This window comes from Lacerta agilis, chromosome 3 (genome assembly GCF_009819535.1).
Source record: "Lacerta agilis isolate rLacAgi1 chromosome 3, rLacAgi1.pri, whole genome shotgun sequence".
Lineage (NCBI taxonomy): Eukaryota > Metazoa > Chordata > Lepidosauria > Squamata > Lacertidae > Lacerta > Lacerta agilis.
The window spans coordinates 4,802,050-4,819,936 of record NC_046314.1 but is presented as its reverse complement, the minus strand read 5'-3'; the positions used below and the strand labels follow the sequence as shown (position 1 = coordinate 4,819,936).

General features: G+C 43.6%; 1 protein-coding gene across 1 annotated transcript; it reads right to left on the bottom strand.

Moving 5' to 3' along the window:
* Positions 1–1,895: 1,895 nt before the first annotated feature.
* Positions 1,896–17,059, bottom strand: CENPQ (centromere protein Q). Its single transcript, XM_033142675.1, has 8 exons — positions 16,920–17,059; positions 13,220–13,277; positions 11,563–11,683; positions 9,222–9,290; positions 7,299–7,428; positions 4,680–4,799; positions 2,919–2,996; positions 1,896–2,469 (listed from the first exon to the last, which is right to left on the bottom strand). Exons 1-8 carry the CDS (start codon positions 17,040–17,042, stop codon positions 2,344–2,346), a joined length of 825 nt encoding a protein of 274 aa, XP_032998566.1. The 5' UTR covers positions 17,043–17,059; the 3' UTR covers positions 1,896–2,343.
* Positions 17,060–17,887: the final 828 nt, after the last annotated feature.

Here is a 17,887-nt window from a genome sequence, read left to right as displayed (position 1 = left end):
GTACTTTTAAAACAAATTACAATGATTATTAAGGAATTATTGAGCAATTACAACCGTGTAACCAGACTTCAAAGAACTAGTCATAGTTCTACACAGTCTTGTGGGAAATGGTCTAAACTGTGCAAATAGAAATACATTGTGGGAAGCAGAAGACCTCTGTGCCTTTGAAAACTCTCAATTTCCCTCATGTTCAAAACCCCCATTTGTTCGGTTAGGCTCTTCCTAATGCAGCTCTAGCTTCTTCCCACAGTCATTTGGGCCGGTCTGAATCTGCTGAACAGAAACTGACTAGAATGTTATCAGAGTCAGGAAAAAGCTCTGCATCTCTTGAGAAGACATCTGTAAGAAGAGGTCCTAAAAGTCTTATGTCTGGAACAGACACATGGAATAACCCTGTGTCCATCTTCAATTACTTGCAAGGCTATAGATTTCTATGTTCTAGGCTATTTATTTTCACCTTGTGGAAATTCCTAAACTGAAATTGAAGTTTGGAAGCAGGCCAGTTGCATACCCCTTCCAAAGACAGGCAACAACTTCAGGAATCAGATATAATTTCATTTTCATTGTTCTCTTTAAAGCATTTACCTCAGTATCCAATTCTTTACCACAGATGTTATTGCATAAGACACACTCAGATAAGCTGATTAAATATGAGATGTAGGAAACATGGCTGATTTACAACCTGCTTAAAACTTATATAAATATGAATACTTCTTTTGAAACAGCAATTTTAACTTCTAGCTAAAATCTGTCCTCCATATACCCTAGGTGCTGAAGTCTCATCCTTGGCAACCATACATGCACTTTTAGTTCCCTGTAGACCATTAAATTGTCATTAAACAAAACCGAGATCGGTAGCATGTAAACAAACTGCTTCAACAGTTCTCTTGGCTGTAGTGTTCTAGCAACATCTTTATGGGTGTAGCAGAGAGTTGTTTCTTTTATTCAGATTTATTTCAGAAGATGCAGACAAAAATATGCAAGCCAGAGATGTGATATACCCGTTTGGCTTATTTTCCCAAACTGAATGGCACTTGACAATTAAACCTAAGAAAACAGAATTATAAGAGAGTTACACCTTAATCTTGTGGTTCCTAAACCAAAGAAATGCCAGGTGTGATTTTCCTTATTGAAAAGTAAAGAACAAAGCCTGCTTTGAAAATAAAATGTAATCCTTTAATTTGTTTTCTCTCCCTTTTTGGCATTAGTTCCGATATCCATGAGATCCAATTTAACTTGAAGAGGCAACTGCAAGTAGGTAAAATTATATTTTGTTAAGATTGCAAGCAAGACTTTATTTTCCTCTTTTAAACTGGATTTGGAAGAGCCATAAACAATGACTAAGACTAACTTGTCCACACTTAGGTAGGTAGCCGTGTTGGTCTGAAGCAGTCGAAATTTATATATATATATATATATATATATATATATATATATATATATATATATATATGTGCAGTAGCACCTTAGATACCAACTAAGTTTGTTCTGGGTATAAGCTTTCGTGTGCATGCACCCTTCTTCAGATACCCTTTCTTTGTAGCACTAGAACTGTAGAATATTGCACTCATTTATCAGGATTACTTCAATAAAAGGGAAATTTTAACCCTGGTATCTGTAGAAGTGTGCATGCACACGAAAGCTTATACGCAGAACAAACTTAGTTGGTCTCTAAGGTGCTACTGGGGGGGGGGAAGTATTTGTTCACACTTAGATCAGCTTGTTGATGAAATTAGTAAACCAAACTGCTGACTGGTTTTACCTGCAGCAGCACATCATTTGACTTGAGTAGCCAAAGCCAACCCTATTTGTAGCAAGGACGGCTATACACGGTTACACAAAAATATGTGACTGCAGCATGTCACAAAAGTAAAGCAGCTGCTACTTTATTCATATTAGACCCAGCAATCAATACAATACATATTTAAGTTTTTTATTTCATTATCTGGAAAAATAGAATTTAAAAAAGCAAAAGTCTCAAAGAGATCTTTTGTGTGAAGCCAGTCTCTTAAATTCTTTGTAACACTAGAAATGTAGACTATTGCACTCATTTATCAGGATTACTGGAATAAAAGGGAAATTTCTCATGATACAGGCAAATAAGTTACAAAGATATATACATATTGTCAGATAGGGTGGTTAATTTTAATATATCTCAATTAATTTGTTTTAAAAGTCTGCACAAAACACAATGCAGATTGTAACAATCCATCACTTTCCTGAAGACGGAACACCATCATAACCATCATGTTTTGAGAACAAAACATTCATGGAAGATTAAAGCACCAAGAAACAGGGCTAATCCTTGTTCTTCCGTAAGTAATGTCCTTCAACTGGCTTTCTTCAGACATCCACATAGTCATATGCCTGTTCTAGGAAAGCAAGCAGTGTCTTCATTTCTTCTGATTCTTGTATGGTGTTTATGTCATTAAGAAGACCTTCTTGGTTCCTGACCTTCAGAAGCTCATCCTACAGAATGTGAAAAGGGAGAAAGTTTAAGATGGTATGAAGAACACAAAGGATTTTCAGGTAGGAAATCAATGCAATTTCCAGCAAAGCTTCAGGTAGCTCAAGGATGCAAAGAGGGCAGACAAAATTAAGAAGCAGCAACAAGAAAAAAATGGTTCTGGACAGCCTTCTCCGCCCTGGAACTTTTCTAATGTTGCTGGTTTACAGCTCCCACACCGCTGACTGCTTGCCACACTGGCTAGGATTGACGGGAGCTGTCCATCATCATCTAGAGGGCACTAGGCTAGGGAGGCTGGGTTTAGGAAATACCATTTAATCACTGTGTGAACAACAAGAAAGTTGCTGGTTCTGGAACAAAATAGAAAAGATACTTTTGCAAGAAGAGATTTTTAAGAGCAACTTCCTCTTCGCTCTCGGGAGGCTTCTGAAACAGCCCTCCTGCCACTCACCTGAAGAATGGGTGCTGCGAGTTGGTACTGTGCAACATCAGGAAGACCAAGATCATCACTGCCATTTGTCTGGAATAACTAGAGAGGGAAGAGAGGAAATATCTGCATCTGTATTGGATTTTTAAAAGTGTTTCATCCTCTGCTACCCTGGGCTCTTTTGAGAGGAACGGCATGCATGCATGCATATATCAAACATCTACCTCATTCCTCCCCTGTGTACTTGTACTAAAACATATCTAATACTGATAAGCTGGAACGTGTCCAGAAGAGGGCAACCAAAATGGTCAAAGGCCTGGAAACAATGCCTTATGAGGAATGGCTTAGGGAGCTGGGTATGTTTAGCCTGGAGAAGAGAAGGTTAAGGGGTGATATGATAGCCATGTTCAAATATATAAAAGGATGTCATATAGAGGAGGGTGAAAGGTTGTTTTCTGCTGCTCCAGAGAAGCGGACACGGGGCAATGGATTCAAACTACAAGAAAGAAGATTCCACCTAAACATTAGGAAGAACTTCCTGACAGTGAGAGCTGTTCGACAGTGGAATTTGCTGCCAAGCAGTGTGGTGGAGTCTCCTTCTTTGGAGGTCTTTAAGCAGAGGCTTGACAGTCATCTGTCAGGAATGCTTTGATGGTGTTTCCTGCTTGGCAGGGGGTTGGACTAGATGGCCCTGAATTCATTCTTCCATAGGCTCCTTAATTCATTCTTCCATAGGCTCCTTAATTCATTCTTCCATAGGCTCCTTAATTCATTCTTCCATAGGCTCAAGAGTCTGGGCAGATGGGGCTCGTCAACGTGGGGGGTAGTTCATCCAGGAGGACAACTCTGATCCTAAACCTCCACTGCCTTGCATTGTATCTTTGGGAAAGAAGGGGTAAACCCTACACAAATCCAGACCTAAGACAGTTGGATGGTGCCTTATATGCCTCCTTCTGGCCACTCCTGCAGCCAAGCTGGCGCCAAACATGTTGCTCTGCTTTCGTTGCTTAACGGCTACTGCTGCCACTCTCTGCCCACCACGCCATCCCTAAAGGGAGGCAGACCGAGTGGAGGCCTAGCTAGTCTTGTCTCCACAGAGTTAGAACACTCCTTAAGGGTCCTACCAAGCTGCAATTCACTAGCAACGGCTGTCTTACTCAATCTAAGGAAAGAAGCATTATTGCTGGTCAATGTTTATCTGCCCCCCTGTAAAAAGAAATCCGTAGTTAAAGCCAACTGGGAAGAGCTGGAAGCGTTCCTAGAGCCCCTTGAATTCTCCTATCCATCCACCCCAATTATAATTGGTGGGGTCTTCAACGCACGCATGGGAACAGATGATTACAACCTATACAGTCAATATAATCAGATCCAAGACCCTGGAAACACAACAGACATAGGTCTCACACGACTCTCCAGACAGTAGATGTAACTACTCGGGGCTATGCTTAGCCCAGGTTGCATAAAGTAGAGAATTGACTGTATTAAATGGCAACAAAGTAGGGGACCGCCCAGGGGAATATACCCACTTTTCAAAGGCGGGAGGAAGCGTCATAGATTAAATGGCTTTCGTTTGGACCACATCAGCGAGGCCGAGAGGCAGGTCTTGTCGTCAGGACAGCCCAGGACCTGCATACACACTGCCCAGGTTTGTGCCCCGGAGAGGTAACTTCAGTGCTGCGAACGCAACGGTTTGACTTCATCCCCAGAGACACTCTCCATTGTCCTTTGATACAAGCCCAGTTCATCGGGCCCAGACTCAAAATTCCATCTCCATCTCAGAGATACCTCATTTGCTGTTGCTTTCTCTGCAGCCAGCTGACATTTTAATTGGTGTATTTTGTTCTGGAGACGTTGAATATTTCCATCATGGAGCTCTGTTGTTAATGAAACTTTGTTTATTTCTTCCTGCATTTAAAAGGAAAATGTAATTTAAGAAATATATTTAAAGCAAGGAACCATCTGTGTAGCAAACATTCTGCCAGGATTAGATTAGCTTCCACTGCTACAGTACGTATCGGTTATGAGGCTGAAGCAGCTCAAGTATTCACCATCTTTCATTATTCATTCTACAGAATAGATTGCAAAAGATCTCTTTTCTACTTGAACAGAAGGAACATTTGTCTGATAATACATAACGGTTTATAATATGTAACCCGGGAAAACAAGGGCTAATTTTAAGATTCACAAATATTAACTCTCATCAGTAATTTGTGGTGCTATGGTTGTTATTGTTAGAGATTTCAAAGTGCCTACGTGCAGAAAGTCAGCTATTCACCTCTGACAATTAACTGTTGGCTGAAGGCCAAGATCTACTCTCTCTCTAGACCCTTAGTAATGACCTCGTGATTGGTTAAGGAGTTCCTAAAGAGATGAGCTCTGTGTGGGGCTTGTGTTGTGTAGTCTGGTTTTGGTTAATGAAGGTTGCGAGAGAGAGAGAGAGAGAGAGAGACAGTGAAGAGAGGTTTTTTGCTTTTGTTTCTTTTGTTTTTCCTAAGTCTGTACATAGTAACTTCTGGATACTTGTTGCTCCAATAAATACTGTATATAGTTATCCAAGTGAAGTTGTGAGTTCCTGCGTCGTGCTGTCCAGTCAATGCTCTACAGCCAGAAGCTTCCAGAAAACCTGCGTTCACTCTGCTGTGTCCAGGACTACGTTATTCCTGACACTAATCCTTAATAGTTACGGCATTTAAAACAGTCCTTTACACCAATTTCCACCTCTCTTATTTTGAAGAATACCATAAAAACTGGCAGCATGAAGCAGACTTTGTATGGTAACCAATAAAGATTGTCTAGGGATAATGACTTTGGAAAATACAATTGCTCCATCTGTACCAAAAAGCTTTACATTTTCCCTCAGAGAGAGGTGCAGAAGTATAGCATTACGGCATGAAGGGGTGAAATAATTTGAAATATCGAGTTCCACTCGTGCACGATGGGAAATGGCTGACTAATAACATATCTCCCGATCCTCACAGGGAAATCCAGAGGCTGCAATGGGAGTAAGCAGTCTCCCAACCTTCCCAGGAGTGTGGGAAGGACTGCCTCACCCGCAGTTGCCCCTTAAACCTGCTCCGACCCTGGGGGAAGGAGCGGGGGGGTCAGGGCACCCACGGGGGGAGGAACTCCTGGATGCCACCCTGATCGTGCATGAGTCCCAACGCTTCAAAATATAAATTAGTGAGAAGTCTTGGGCATGCTTCAAACAAAGGAGGAAAAATATCTTGTTAAAGAACCCAGCCAATGTACAGCTAAGAAAAAAAGGAGGAAGATTTTACCATCATATCGGTATATGGGAGCGGGACAGAAAAGCGGGGGGGAGCCTCGGACTCTGTGATTGTACTTTGCTTTACTATTTATTAAATAATAATCCCCCCTAGAAGAACCACTTTCACCATGCATAACAAGCGAGATTTGAAAGATTTATAGTTTGATTTTGGCTGAGAAGATTCGACACCATAATTATAAACTGTGTGGAAATGAAAATAATATTTAATAGTGCTGTCCCTATGTGATAAAGAGCTACATCGTTAATACTTGGAAGAGGATAAAAAGCGCTTTAACATGTTGATTTTGGCAAAGAGAGAACCCCTTGGACATTGACTGATCTTTATTAGAGGAATTTGGAATGACGCAGTTTAATTAGAGCAACGCCATCTTGGAAGCTCAAACTGCGCAACACTGTATCACAGGGAGAGGCAAGTCTTAAATAATCTACAATATATGAACATTTAATATAATTGGCAAACCCTCCTGAATAGGTACAAGTGAAAAGCAGATGGGTGAGCAACAGCTGTGAAAAAGACGTTTGGATGTTATCGGAATTGAATGAAGATGGCGGCTTTCCGTGATCAGGCTTTTGGAGTCAGTGCGTCAAGGGGTAAGGCAACCTAATAGTGATGGACTATGGACTTATATCCACACAGAGACATTGTTCGCCTTGATCTATCTCGTTTGTTGGAATACATCAGAGGCTGTGAAAACATTGGAAGAGAATAAAAGCAATGGAAAATAGCTGATGACACCTCCTGCGTTTGAAGCATGGGAACCCAAAAAATTAAATATTAATTTGGCAGAATTGGAATTTTTCTTTTTTATTGACAATTGTATAAATAATTTGGAATGTAATTTGGAATGTTTCAATGTGATTTTGATTGGCTGTTGTATTGAAAAGTTTAATCAAAATGATTTGGCAAAAGAAATAATTTGAAATATCTTGCAATAATAACACAAAACCTTTATGAATACCAACTGAAGCACTACAGAGTAGCGAGGAAGCTTTCAGTTTTCAAATCCCCTAAAGCTCATAATCTTCTTAATTCACAAAATGGATTAGTCCTTTGCTGTGTACTCAGATGATGTGCCAGTTAAATCCCCAAGATGCCCCCTCTCTTCCTTTCTCACCTGCAGTTTTGCCAAACCCTTTTCAAGAGAAACACTCTTTTTCTTTTCCTCTGCTAGCATCTTATCCACATTCTTCAGGCTGCTCTGCTTCTCCACAGGAACTTTTAGGGTCTCAAAATGTTTGACAAGCCTTGAGCAAAACAATAAACAAGATTCTCACCTTGTGTAATATATATAGTTTTGGAAAAGACAATACTATATTACTGTATTACTAGAGTTCTCATAAGCCTTGCTTACTTGAAGTACTGAAGAGCACAGAAATATTTTCTGCTTTGGATTGAAGGAGAAGAGAATGTTCAATATAATCCAAATGGTTAACCCATATGGCTAACTTCTGTTTTCACGTGGGTCACTTTATTCTCCGAACAACAGACTAAAAGGTCTAAATGTATTTTATCATAGACTGAAACACACACACACACACACACACCTGGAGCAATCTAGCTCCATAATGACCTTGGCACCGTCTAGCACAGGCATAGGCAACCTTCGGCTCTCCAGATGTTTCGGACTACAATTCCCATCATCCCTGACCACTGGTCCTGATAGCTAGGGATCATGGGAGTTGTAGGCCAAAAATCTGGAGAGCCGAAGGTTGCCTATGCCTGGTCTAGCAGAAGGCTTTCAAAATTAAAGAACACTGGAGCATAATTATCTCAAGGAAAGCTTTAACATTAAGATTCACTCTCACAAAACGTATTTTATTATGAGTGAAACTGTCTGTTTCACCAGCTCCTTTGACAGAGTGATAATAGGCTTCCAAGGGGAGAAGTAAAGCAATGTAATGTGGGACCTAATCCATTGGGACACCAACTGAGACATCCTAGCATTACGACAGTGTGGGGAAGCTCCGGCTTATGTGCATGACTAGGCCTGCAAGGTCTCAGAGGTTGCACCATCAACCTATTTTTGGCCAGCCATGTCCACCTTTCCCAAGCCTGACATCATGTATGACATCAGAACAGCAAAGTTCAAGATGCAGCTGCTGCAAAGGAAGAATAGAGTACCAGAATGTGATCCTCATTCTTCCTTTGCAGCTGTACCCAATCGCCTGATGTCATATAACAGGCATGTCCAACAGGTAGATCGTGATCTACCGGTAGATCACTGGACGTCTGTAGTAGATCACTGGCTCCCTTCAAAGAAGCTAAAAAACTTTGGCTCCCCTAAAAAAAGCTCAACATCTTTGCCCTACACCCCTAAATGACCTGAACCACCAAAAATAGGGCTTTTCTTAATAATAATAAAAAAGCTCAACGTCGCTTTCCTCTTCCCTAAAGAAGCTCAACAACTTTGACATGAACCCCCCAAAACAGGGCTTTCCTTCCTAAAAAAGGCTCAACAACTTTGACATGAACCCCCAAAAAGGGGGTAGATCACTGCCAGTTTTTAACTCTGTGAGTAGATCACAGTCTCTTGGAAGTTGGCCACCCCTGTCATATAAGATCCAATGATTGACAGATCCATGGCACCCCCACCTGTCAAAATCGGCCATGGGGAGGGGGGCCTGGACACATCTGGATCTGGCACATCCCTGCATTGGATATTTTATTTTATAGCCTTTATAACTCACTGTTCCTTGGAGAAGCTCAAGGTGGTATACATGGTTCTCCCTCTCCCCATTTTATCCTAACAACCCTTTCAGGTAGGTTAGGCTGAGAGACAGTAACTGGCCCAAGGTCACCAAGAGAACTTCATGGCTGAGTGGGGATTAGAACCCTGGTCTCCCAGGTGTTAGTGCAACACTCTAGCCACACCATACCTGCTCTTATACTTTTACTTATACTGAAGTCCTAAAGATTAATGGATGTATACCAGGGATTAAAAATAATTGAATAGCATTTATGTATGTAAACATGCTCAGCGCCATGCTGCACAAACACCTGCAGTCCTTTCCCCCACTTGCTATGCTATATTCCTTACCTTTTCCTGAGGCAATTTAAGTGCTTTTCAGTTTCATTGTTATTCTGTTTAGTTTCATACAGAAGAGATCTGGCAGGAAAGAGAATAACATATTGATACTTTATTTCTCCCTTGTGAAAAAATGTTTGCTGAATTTGCTGCTGCTCTCAGATAAGAACTAGGTTGATTTGTTTTGTTTCCTGATAGCTATCACTTTCTGTGCATGATAATGGTTAAGAGTTACCTTTCAGAGAGGACTCTACATTTTCTTTCTTTCTTTTAGTTTCTTTTATCTTATTGTATTAAGAAAAAGGTTTATTCAAATTTTATAAAGAAAAGAAAAAGAAAAAAGGAACAGGTGGGTCCAGCACTGTTCTCTTCTGGGCCTGTCATTATTCAACATCTTTATAAATGACTTTGATGAAGGAATTGAGGAGATATGCATCCAATTTGCAAGTGACACCCAACTGGGAGGGGTAGCTAACATGGCAGGGGACAGGGTGACCTTTAATAGATTGGAGAACTGGGCTTAAACTAACAGAATGAATTTCAATAGGGAAAAATATCACGTTCTGCATTTACCTGTAGGCAGGAAGAACCAGATGCGCAATTATAAGAGCCATGACTTGCCAGCAGTACTTGTGAAAAGGATCTAGAGGTCTTAATAGACAAGCTTTACAGAGTCAATAGTGTGATGCAGAAGCAAAAAAAAGTGAATGCTAATCTGGGCTGCATCAACAGAAATATAGTGTTCTGATCAAGGGAAGTTTTAAAGGTAAAGGTACCCCTGACTGTTAGGTCCACTTGCGGATGACTCTGGGGTTGCAGCGCTCATCTCGCTCTATAGGCTGAGGGAGCCAGCGTTTGTCCACAGACAGCTTCCAGGTCATGTGGCCAGCATGACTAAGCCGCTTCTAGCGAACCAGAGCAGCGCACAGAAACACTGTTTACCTTCCCGCCAGAGCGGTACCTATTTATCTACTTGCACTTTGATGTGCTTTCAAACTGCTAGGTGGGCAGGAGCTGGGACCGAGCAATGGGAGCTCACCCCATCGCGGGGATTCGAACCGCCGACCTTCTGATCGGCATGCCTTAGGCTCTGTGGTTTAGACCACAGCGCCTCCCCAGGGAAGTTACAGTACTGCTCTATTCTGCCTTTGTCAGACCTCACCTAGAGTACTATGCCCAGTTCTAGGCACACTTTAAGAAGGATGTTGAAAAGCTGGGATGTGTGCAGAGGAGGGTGACCAAGATGATCAAGGTTCTGGAAACCAAATCTTATGAGAGTTTTATGAGGGAGTTTAGGGAGTTGGGGATGTTTAGCCTAGAAAAGAGGAGACTGGGAGGAGATATGATAACCATCTTCAAACAACTAAAGGGCTGTCACATGGAAGATAGAGCAAGCTTGTTTTCCCCTGCCCCAGAAGCCAGGATCCAAACCAATGACAATAAGGGAGATTCCAACTAAACATCAGGAAGAACTTTCTGACAGTAAGACCTGTTTAATGGACACCCTTGGAAGGTGCTGGACTCTCTTTCCTTGAAGGATTTTAAGCAGAGGTTGGATGGCCATCGGTCATGGATGCTTTAGTTAAGATTCATTTATTACAAGGGGTTGGACAAGACAACACTCAGAACTGCTTCCATCTCTACAATTCTATGATCATTAAACGAGGGTATGCAATGTGTACCTGTATGCACAGCAGTTGAGCTGTTCACTCGTACCATTACTCATACATACACTATACAGACTTGCTGCCAGCAAATGTTAATCGCTTCAATGCCACTTATTAAAAGCCATTCCCTTTTGCTGGCAGGAAGGTAAGTTCTCTTGGAGAGAAGTTCTCTTGGAGAAAACCAAATACATTCCCTTCTATTGAGTTCATAGTTAAGTCATGTGTTCCTTTAAACCACAAAGGGACACTGCTTATGTAACAATCCAGCTACATGTGTAGCTCTCTAATTTAACTCCACCGCTAAAAGCTGAACAATTTTGTTTCCTGTTTCCTGTCTCTCATCTCCACCCACACGGTAAATAGTTCCTGCATCAATAAAGCATTTGAAGTCCAGAAACTGTACGTGATTCTTCCAATTTAATTCACCCAAGATATAAGGTCTGCTAACAAGTTCTATTTTCTGAAAGAGTGGAAGAAGGCTAATTGAATATAATGGGATGTTAGTTGAGAACCCCACATTGCAGGGAGTTGGACTTAGATGGCCCTCAGGGTCCCTTCCACCTCTACAATTCTATTATTCTAAGAACTATAGCTATTTACTGATGACACAAATAAATGCATCAACATAGCTGAAGCCTCTCAAAGGAAATTAATATAGTACTGATGGAAAGGCCTTTCATACTTACATTATTAACCAATGCATCATGGATTCCAACTGCTCTCTTGTGTTCTTTGGAAGTGGCTGCCATTTTGCTCTTTGGCCTGCAGTCACCTTCACTACTTTTGAAGACGGAGGAGTTGTTTCGGCTGGCAAAGAACAAGCAAGTTTGTCAATATCACCACTGTGATGGCTAGATGTGCCAAGAATGCTGTGCCAACAACTTCTTAACCAACTTGCAGGGCAACAGAGTCACTGCCTTTGCAAGTCACCCACAATTAATAAAGCTTCTGTGTCCCACCCTCCCCTTTGCATAGTAAATAAGGAACCAGGAATGGGCCAGTGCCTCCTAAGCAGTGGGGATCCTTTCAAGATTCCACCAACTCTGGCATGGTTGTGCTAGAGCAGTGGTTTTCAACCTTTAAGAGTCCATGCCTCCCTTAACCAACCACATTCTTTCTGCAGCTCCCTTGTCGGAGCCACTTGCACTATGATTCTATTACAGGACATGTGTAAATGAGTATTTCCCCATTCTGCCCCACCCCTTTACTGGCCCATTTTTGGTGCGTCTTTAAGTGGGAGCACATGTGCCAAGGGGAACCCAAGAAATGCCACTGCTCTGCAGGGCTGAGTTAACACACTCCACATGGCAGTCCCAACCTGCCTTTCCTGAAATTAGCGTGCAGTATAGGGGTGGATAGAACTAAACAAGATCACAAACAGAAATACTTTGTTATTGCGGGAAAGGAAAGCAAGAGACGCCCAGCACAGGATGGTATTTTCCTGACTATCCCTGTCTCCATAAAGCTGGGTGACTGTTAAGGAGAAAGGGGGGTGCCTGGGATGAGAGGTAAAGATTAAGAAGGGAAAAGGGATGCTGGGAGTAGGAGAGGACACACCCTACTTTCAGGGTTCTTTTTAAATGCCTCCTTGTAGAACACAAAGCAGCTTGCTTCTCCTGCGAGGTACTTCTTTGCTGAGGGGCAGGCAGCCACATGCCCCTCAATGAAGAAGTTGGAAGAAGCCACCACCGGCTCACACAAGTCAGAAAGGCTGTTTGAGTTTTGACCCACAAAGCTGGTCAGGTTTAGGATGCAGAAAAGTCCAAGAGAGAGAAAGAGAGCAAGAGAGAGAAATAGGCCACCACCATAAAAAGGATGGGTTGGGGGAGGTTTAGGTTTGAAATAAAAGTATCCTACAGAAGTTGGGAAGAGAAAGGGGGTTGTTACATTTTGACATAAAGGAAGAAGGAAGGAGAGAGCAGAATGGAGCCTGCAGACACAGGATCCAAACACAGAACACTGCCCCTTTTTAGAAGGGGTCTGGATAGGCAGAAGGGAAGACGTGGGGGAAATATCCAGGCAGTAAAAAGGAGAATAATCTGGGCCAGGTTAGGGCAGGGCGGAAGAGTTCAGTGGAATGCTGGGATTCCTCCCCATGAATCAAACAGGCAGCAGCCTCTTAGAAGTGTCAGCAATTTTAATTACCCACAATGCATCCACACTAAACACCAACAGAGTGTGGACACATTGTGACAGCAGCTTAATTTTTCATACTTTTCATGTAGTATATCCCTACACTTTACGGGCAACAACTTGCCCTACCTACAAATTCACAATGGTAACAGAACTTTGAGATCTATGTAATGAAAGATGTAATATTATTACTAATACCAATACTAATACCTTCAGAAGACTGTGCTCTCTGCTGCCTTTGTTTCTTCTGGACTGCTTGCACACCTTGCTATAGAGAAACATACATGTAAACAGATTCAATTAAATGCTTGAATTGCCATGGGTTTTTACAAATGTAGTATACAAATGTAGTATACAAATGTAGTATACTTCCTGCCTGGTTCACAACCCACTGAAGTCCACACTGGCTTCTTTATAAGCACCATTATCAAGTTTAAACATATATTTAATGACCAAGATTCTTCAGTGCACTCCCATGAATACGTATCTGACAGTAAGCCCCATCAAATGAGTATCCAGGCACAGAATCTGCACTATACATTGCTTTCTCTCTGTTCTTCCAGTCAGTCCCTTCACTTTTTTTTTTAAAAAAATATTTTTTATTAAAGATTTTCTCATTTTACAAAAGAACATGCATTGCCTCTTTTTCAGGTTGTAGGGTCTTTTCTACAGAAGTTATATTTGTTGTGAGACATTAGTGTTGAGTACAGTATAAGGTCAGGGAAGAAAAAGAAAAAAGGTGGGAGAGGAGGAGGTGAAACTTACTTTCTTTTTTATAGAATACGTGTGGGGTTCAGCTGGATATGGTGTTTGAAACTCCCATTGTTATAGGCATATTTTGCGACAGGGAATATCATTAGCGTGAGCAGTTTCTGAGCTCTGGGTGAAGTACTGCGCCTAAGATTTCACATTAAAACTGCAGAGTGGAAGGAAAGTAGGACCTTTTCTTGCCTCCCCACTTCCAGCTGCTCTCTGAAGACTGGAGAAGAGACCCTCTTCATAATATATGGGTGGTAGCCAGGGGTAGACTAGACCATGTGAAAAATGATCATATTTTAGCTGCAGTTCATTCATTTTCAGTTTTGTATTCTTGTTATAAAAAAGTGTCCCTAGACATTCCGTTGTTGCGCCCATAACCTAGGTTTAAGGTGCCATTTAGCTCCTATTATTCATATCTCAGTTTCTAACGCTGACTGGATAGATTCTCTTTCTATTCGCTTGTTACAATTCCTAGGTAGTGATAGGGATTAAGGGGGCCCAAGGTGTGGTTGGTTGGTTGTGGTTGGCTGCAGTGGGGCGTGTTTGCATTTGTGAGGGGGTGGGGACGTCTTGTTGGGTCAACTATGCCAGACTGATTCGTATGTTGGTGGGTTCTTGTTGTTTTGTTGGGCTGTGTATGTGATTAAAGGGGAGCCATACTGGAGTGAAGTCCTCTTCTACTTGTCCTCTTGTCAGTTTCAGTCTGTTGCTTCTGAGTTTAAAAACACTTTGTGCCTCATGTTGTATGAAGAAAATATGGGCAGAAAGAAATCTGCAGTGTTGTCATCATACAAATTGACAGTCAAGAATGAAACCTACATAAGAAGCCTACAACCATGGTAGGACATAGAAAGAAAGATTTTAGTGAATAGCAGGGGGTTTTCTGTGCAGCAGAAAGCAGAACCTCCTTCTCCATAGTTCTAGCCTCAAACTAAGTCTAGGCTAAAGATCTTAACATTTGTGCATCAGAAAATACAGTGCAACTTATGAGTAGCCATCCAACTTTTGCTGAACGACCGAAGCAATCATCCCCACAAACATTTATGTACTGCCAGATACTTCTGCTGCTTTATTTAACATCTGTATGGCTTGCCCAGTTGCACATCTCTGGAACAAGCCCACCATCTAGTGGCCATTTGAGTCTACCTCAGATATGCTGATGATACAACCTTGATGGCAGAAAGTGAGGAGGAATTAAAGAACCTTTTAATGAGGGTGAAAGAGGAGAGCACAAAATATGGTCTGAAGCTCAACATCAAAAAAAAACTAAGATCATGGCCACTGGTCCCATCACCTCCTGGCAAACAGAAGGGGAAGAAATGGAGGCAGTGAGAGATTTCACTTTCTTAGGTTCCATGATCACTGCAGATGGTGACAGCAGTCACGAAATTAGAAGACACCTGCTTCTTAGGAGAAAAGCAATGACAAACCTAGACAGCATCTTAAAAAGCAGAGACATCACCTTGCCGACAAAGGTCCGTATAGTTAAAGCTATGGTTTTCCCAGTAGTGATGTACGGAAGTGAGAGCTGGACCATAAAGGCTGATCGCCGTAGAATTGATGCTTTTGAATTATGGTGCTGGACGAGACTCTTGAGAGTCCCATGGACTGCAAGAAGATCAAACCTATCCATTCTTAAAGAAATCAGCCCTGAGTGCTCACTGGAAGGACAGATCCTGAAGCTGAGGCTCCAGTACTCTGGCCACCTCATGAGAAGACTCCCTAGAAAAGACCCTGATGTTGGGAAAGATGGGGGGCACAAGGAGAAGGGGACAACAGAGGATGAAATGGTTGGACAGTGTTCTCGAAGCTACTAACATGAGTTTGGCCAAACTGCGAGAGGCAGTGAAGGATAGGCGTGCCTGGCATGCTCTGGTCCATGAGGTCACGAAGAATCGGACACGACTGAACGACTGAACAAAGCACTCTTACAGCTATTTAGAACAAGGGTCAGCAAACTTTTTCAGCAGGGGGCCGGTCCACTCTCCCTTGTGTGGGGGGGGGCAGACTATATTTTGAAAAATATAGTAAAATATATTTTTCAAAAATATTTTGGGGAAAAATATGCCCCACAAATAACCCAGAGATGCATTTTACATAAAAGGACACATTCTACTCATGTAAAAACACGCTGATTCCCAGACCGTCCACGGGCCGGATTTAGAAGGCGATTGGGCAGCATCCGGCCCCCGGGCCTTAGTTTGGGGACCCCTGATTTCGAACGTAGAAAGCACATCTCTTACATGACGTTATCACAGCCCCTACAATCACCTTCTAAGGCGGGTCAGTTATACTGCAGATGGGTGGGAGGGGGTTAAGGCTTGCATTCTTAAATTTATGGCAGAGGTACTGCAATACTGTGCACCATTCATAGCTTGTTATACAGCTTCAGGATACTAAGAATGCAATGCTACACACACACACACACATACGAAAAAAATTGTGTACACACAACACACATCTTACACAAGGGCTTGGTTCCAGAGGTCCACACATAAACATGAAATCATGTAAAGCCAGTAACCCCTGCAATTCCCTGTCCTGCAAGGTGGGGAGGGCTGCTTACCAGGCGCTGGGAAGGTTGTGGGGAGGCACTGGGATGCTGCCAGAGAAATAACCCACCAGGTGCACAGGTGTGTGCATATGGGAATAAATAAAAGGGGAGTGGGGAATAGTGGGCTCCCTCTGCTTTCCATTTATTTCCAACCCACCCACCCCAATCCGTGCAAGGCTGCGATGGCATGGGGAAGCAGCATTCACGTGAGAGTTACCTGCGCAGAACCATTCTGCACCTGGCCTATCCGGGTAGACTCCAACACAGGTGCAAGGGCTGAAAGGGGGCGGTCGTGCGAGTAGCCCGCCTCTAAAGCGCTGGCACATTCGCTCCATCATCCTGAGCTTCAATGCTGAACAGCATTTCTAGCACAACTCTCTGTCAAGCATGAATATGTACACACAGAGAGAGAGAGAGAAAGCGCCTTGCATCTTTTATCAGTCATGTGGCTTGCCATGAAAGTGATGGAAATCTCCTTCTCATCAATCGAGAGATCAACACCGTGGCTTTATCCACGGAGAGGGGACCTCAAATAGCAAGAGGGCTGACACTCCAACCACTGCGCCGCAGCCGACGCCGACGCCGACGCCCACTTACTTTCCCCTCAGGCGTCCTCTTCGGCCGCCTCCCGCCAGCTCCCCTTCTCGCGCTGGAGGGCCCTGGCCGGCCGCTGGGCCCCGGCGCTGCCCTCGCCGCTCTCTTCCCCGGGCGGCGTTTCATCGCTCCGTCCTGACAGAAACAGACGGTCGTTCCACCTCAGGACCATTGGGCGTCTTCACTCGCTCCGCTCACTCTCGCGAGACGACGAGAACCGTTAGGAAGGGGGCGGGGCCACACAAACAAACAGGCAGGCAGGCAGGCGCAGAAGCCCCAGGCGCCCGGAAGTGGCTCGCTAGGGCGGCGCGTGCGCGTTGCAGTCCGACGGCGCCTCCGCTTCCGTCCCTAGCTCCGCAAGCGGCTTTAGCAGGTACCGTAATGGGCGGGCGAGAGGCGCAGGAGGTTTTGTCCTTCCTTCCTCTCCGCCGCCCAGCCATCGTCCTCCGCCTCCTCTTCAGCGTCTCCCTCGCTGCTCCCGCTTGAGCCTCGTCCCTCAGTCACGGAGAGCCCTCGGGCGTCTGATTCCACAGGTGCCCCCCCCCCTCACGCCTCCTTTGGCCCTTGAGGAGAAAAGCGGGCCCAAACGCTGGGTATCCAGCTGCTGGTGGACTACAGTTCCCATTGCCCCCGGTCGCTGGTATGGCTAGCTAGGGATGATGGGAGTTGTAGTTCCCCCCCCCCCCAAAAAAAGCAGCGGACCCAAGGTTGGGAATCCCTGGGTTAAATCCTTCAATCGCGCGTGCGCGGGGGGGGGGGGATTAGGGACTCTTATTATCTGACAGGAGGCCCGTTTTGAAATACTTATTTTAACTCTGGAATGTTTCGTCGTCCTCTTTTCGGCGAGGCGAGGGAACAGGGTTCGCGTGGCAGCCCCGGCCCTTCCTCGGAGCCAAAGGGCGCCTCTGTCCATGCGCAGAGTGCATAAGGGTAGTGATGCTGAATAGGCACGCTTGGCTGTTCCCTTCTGC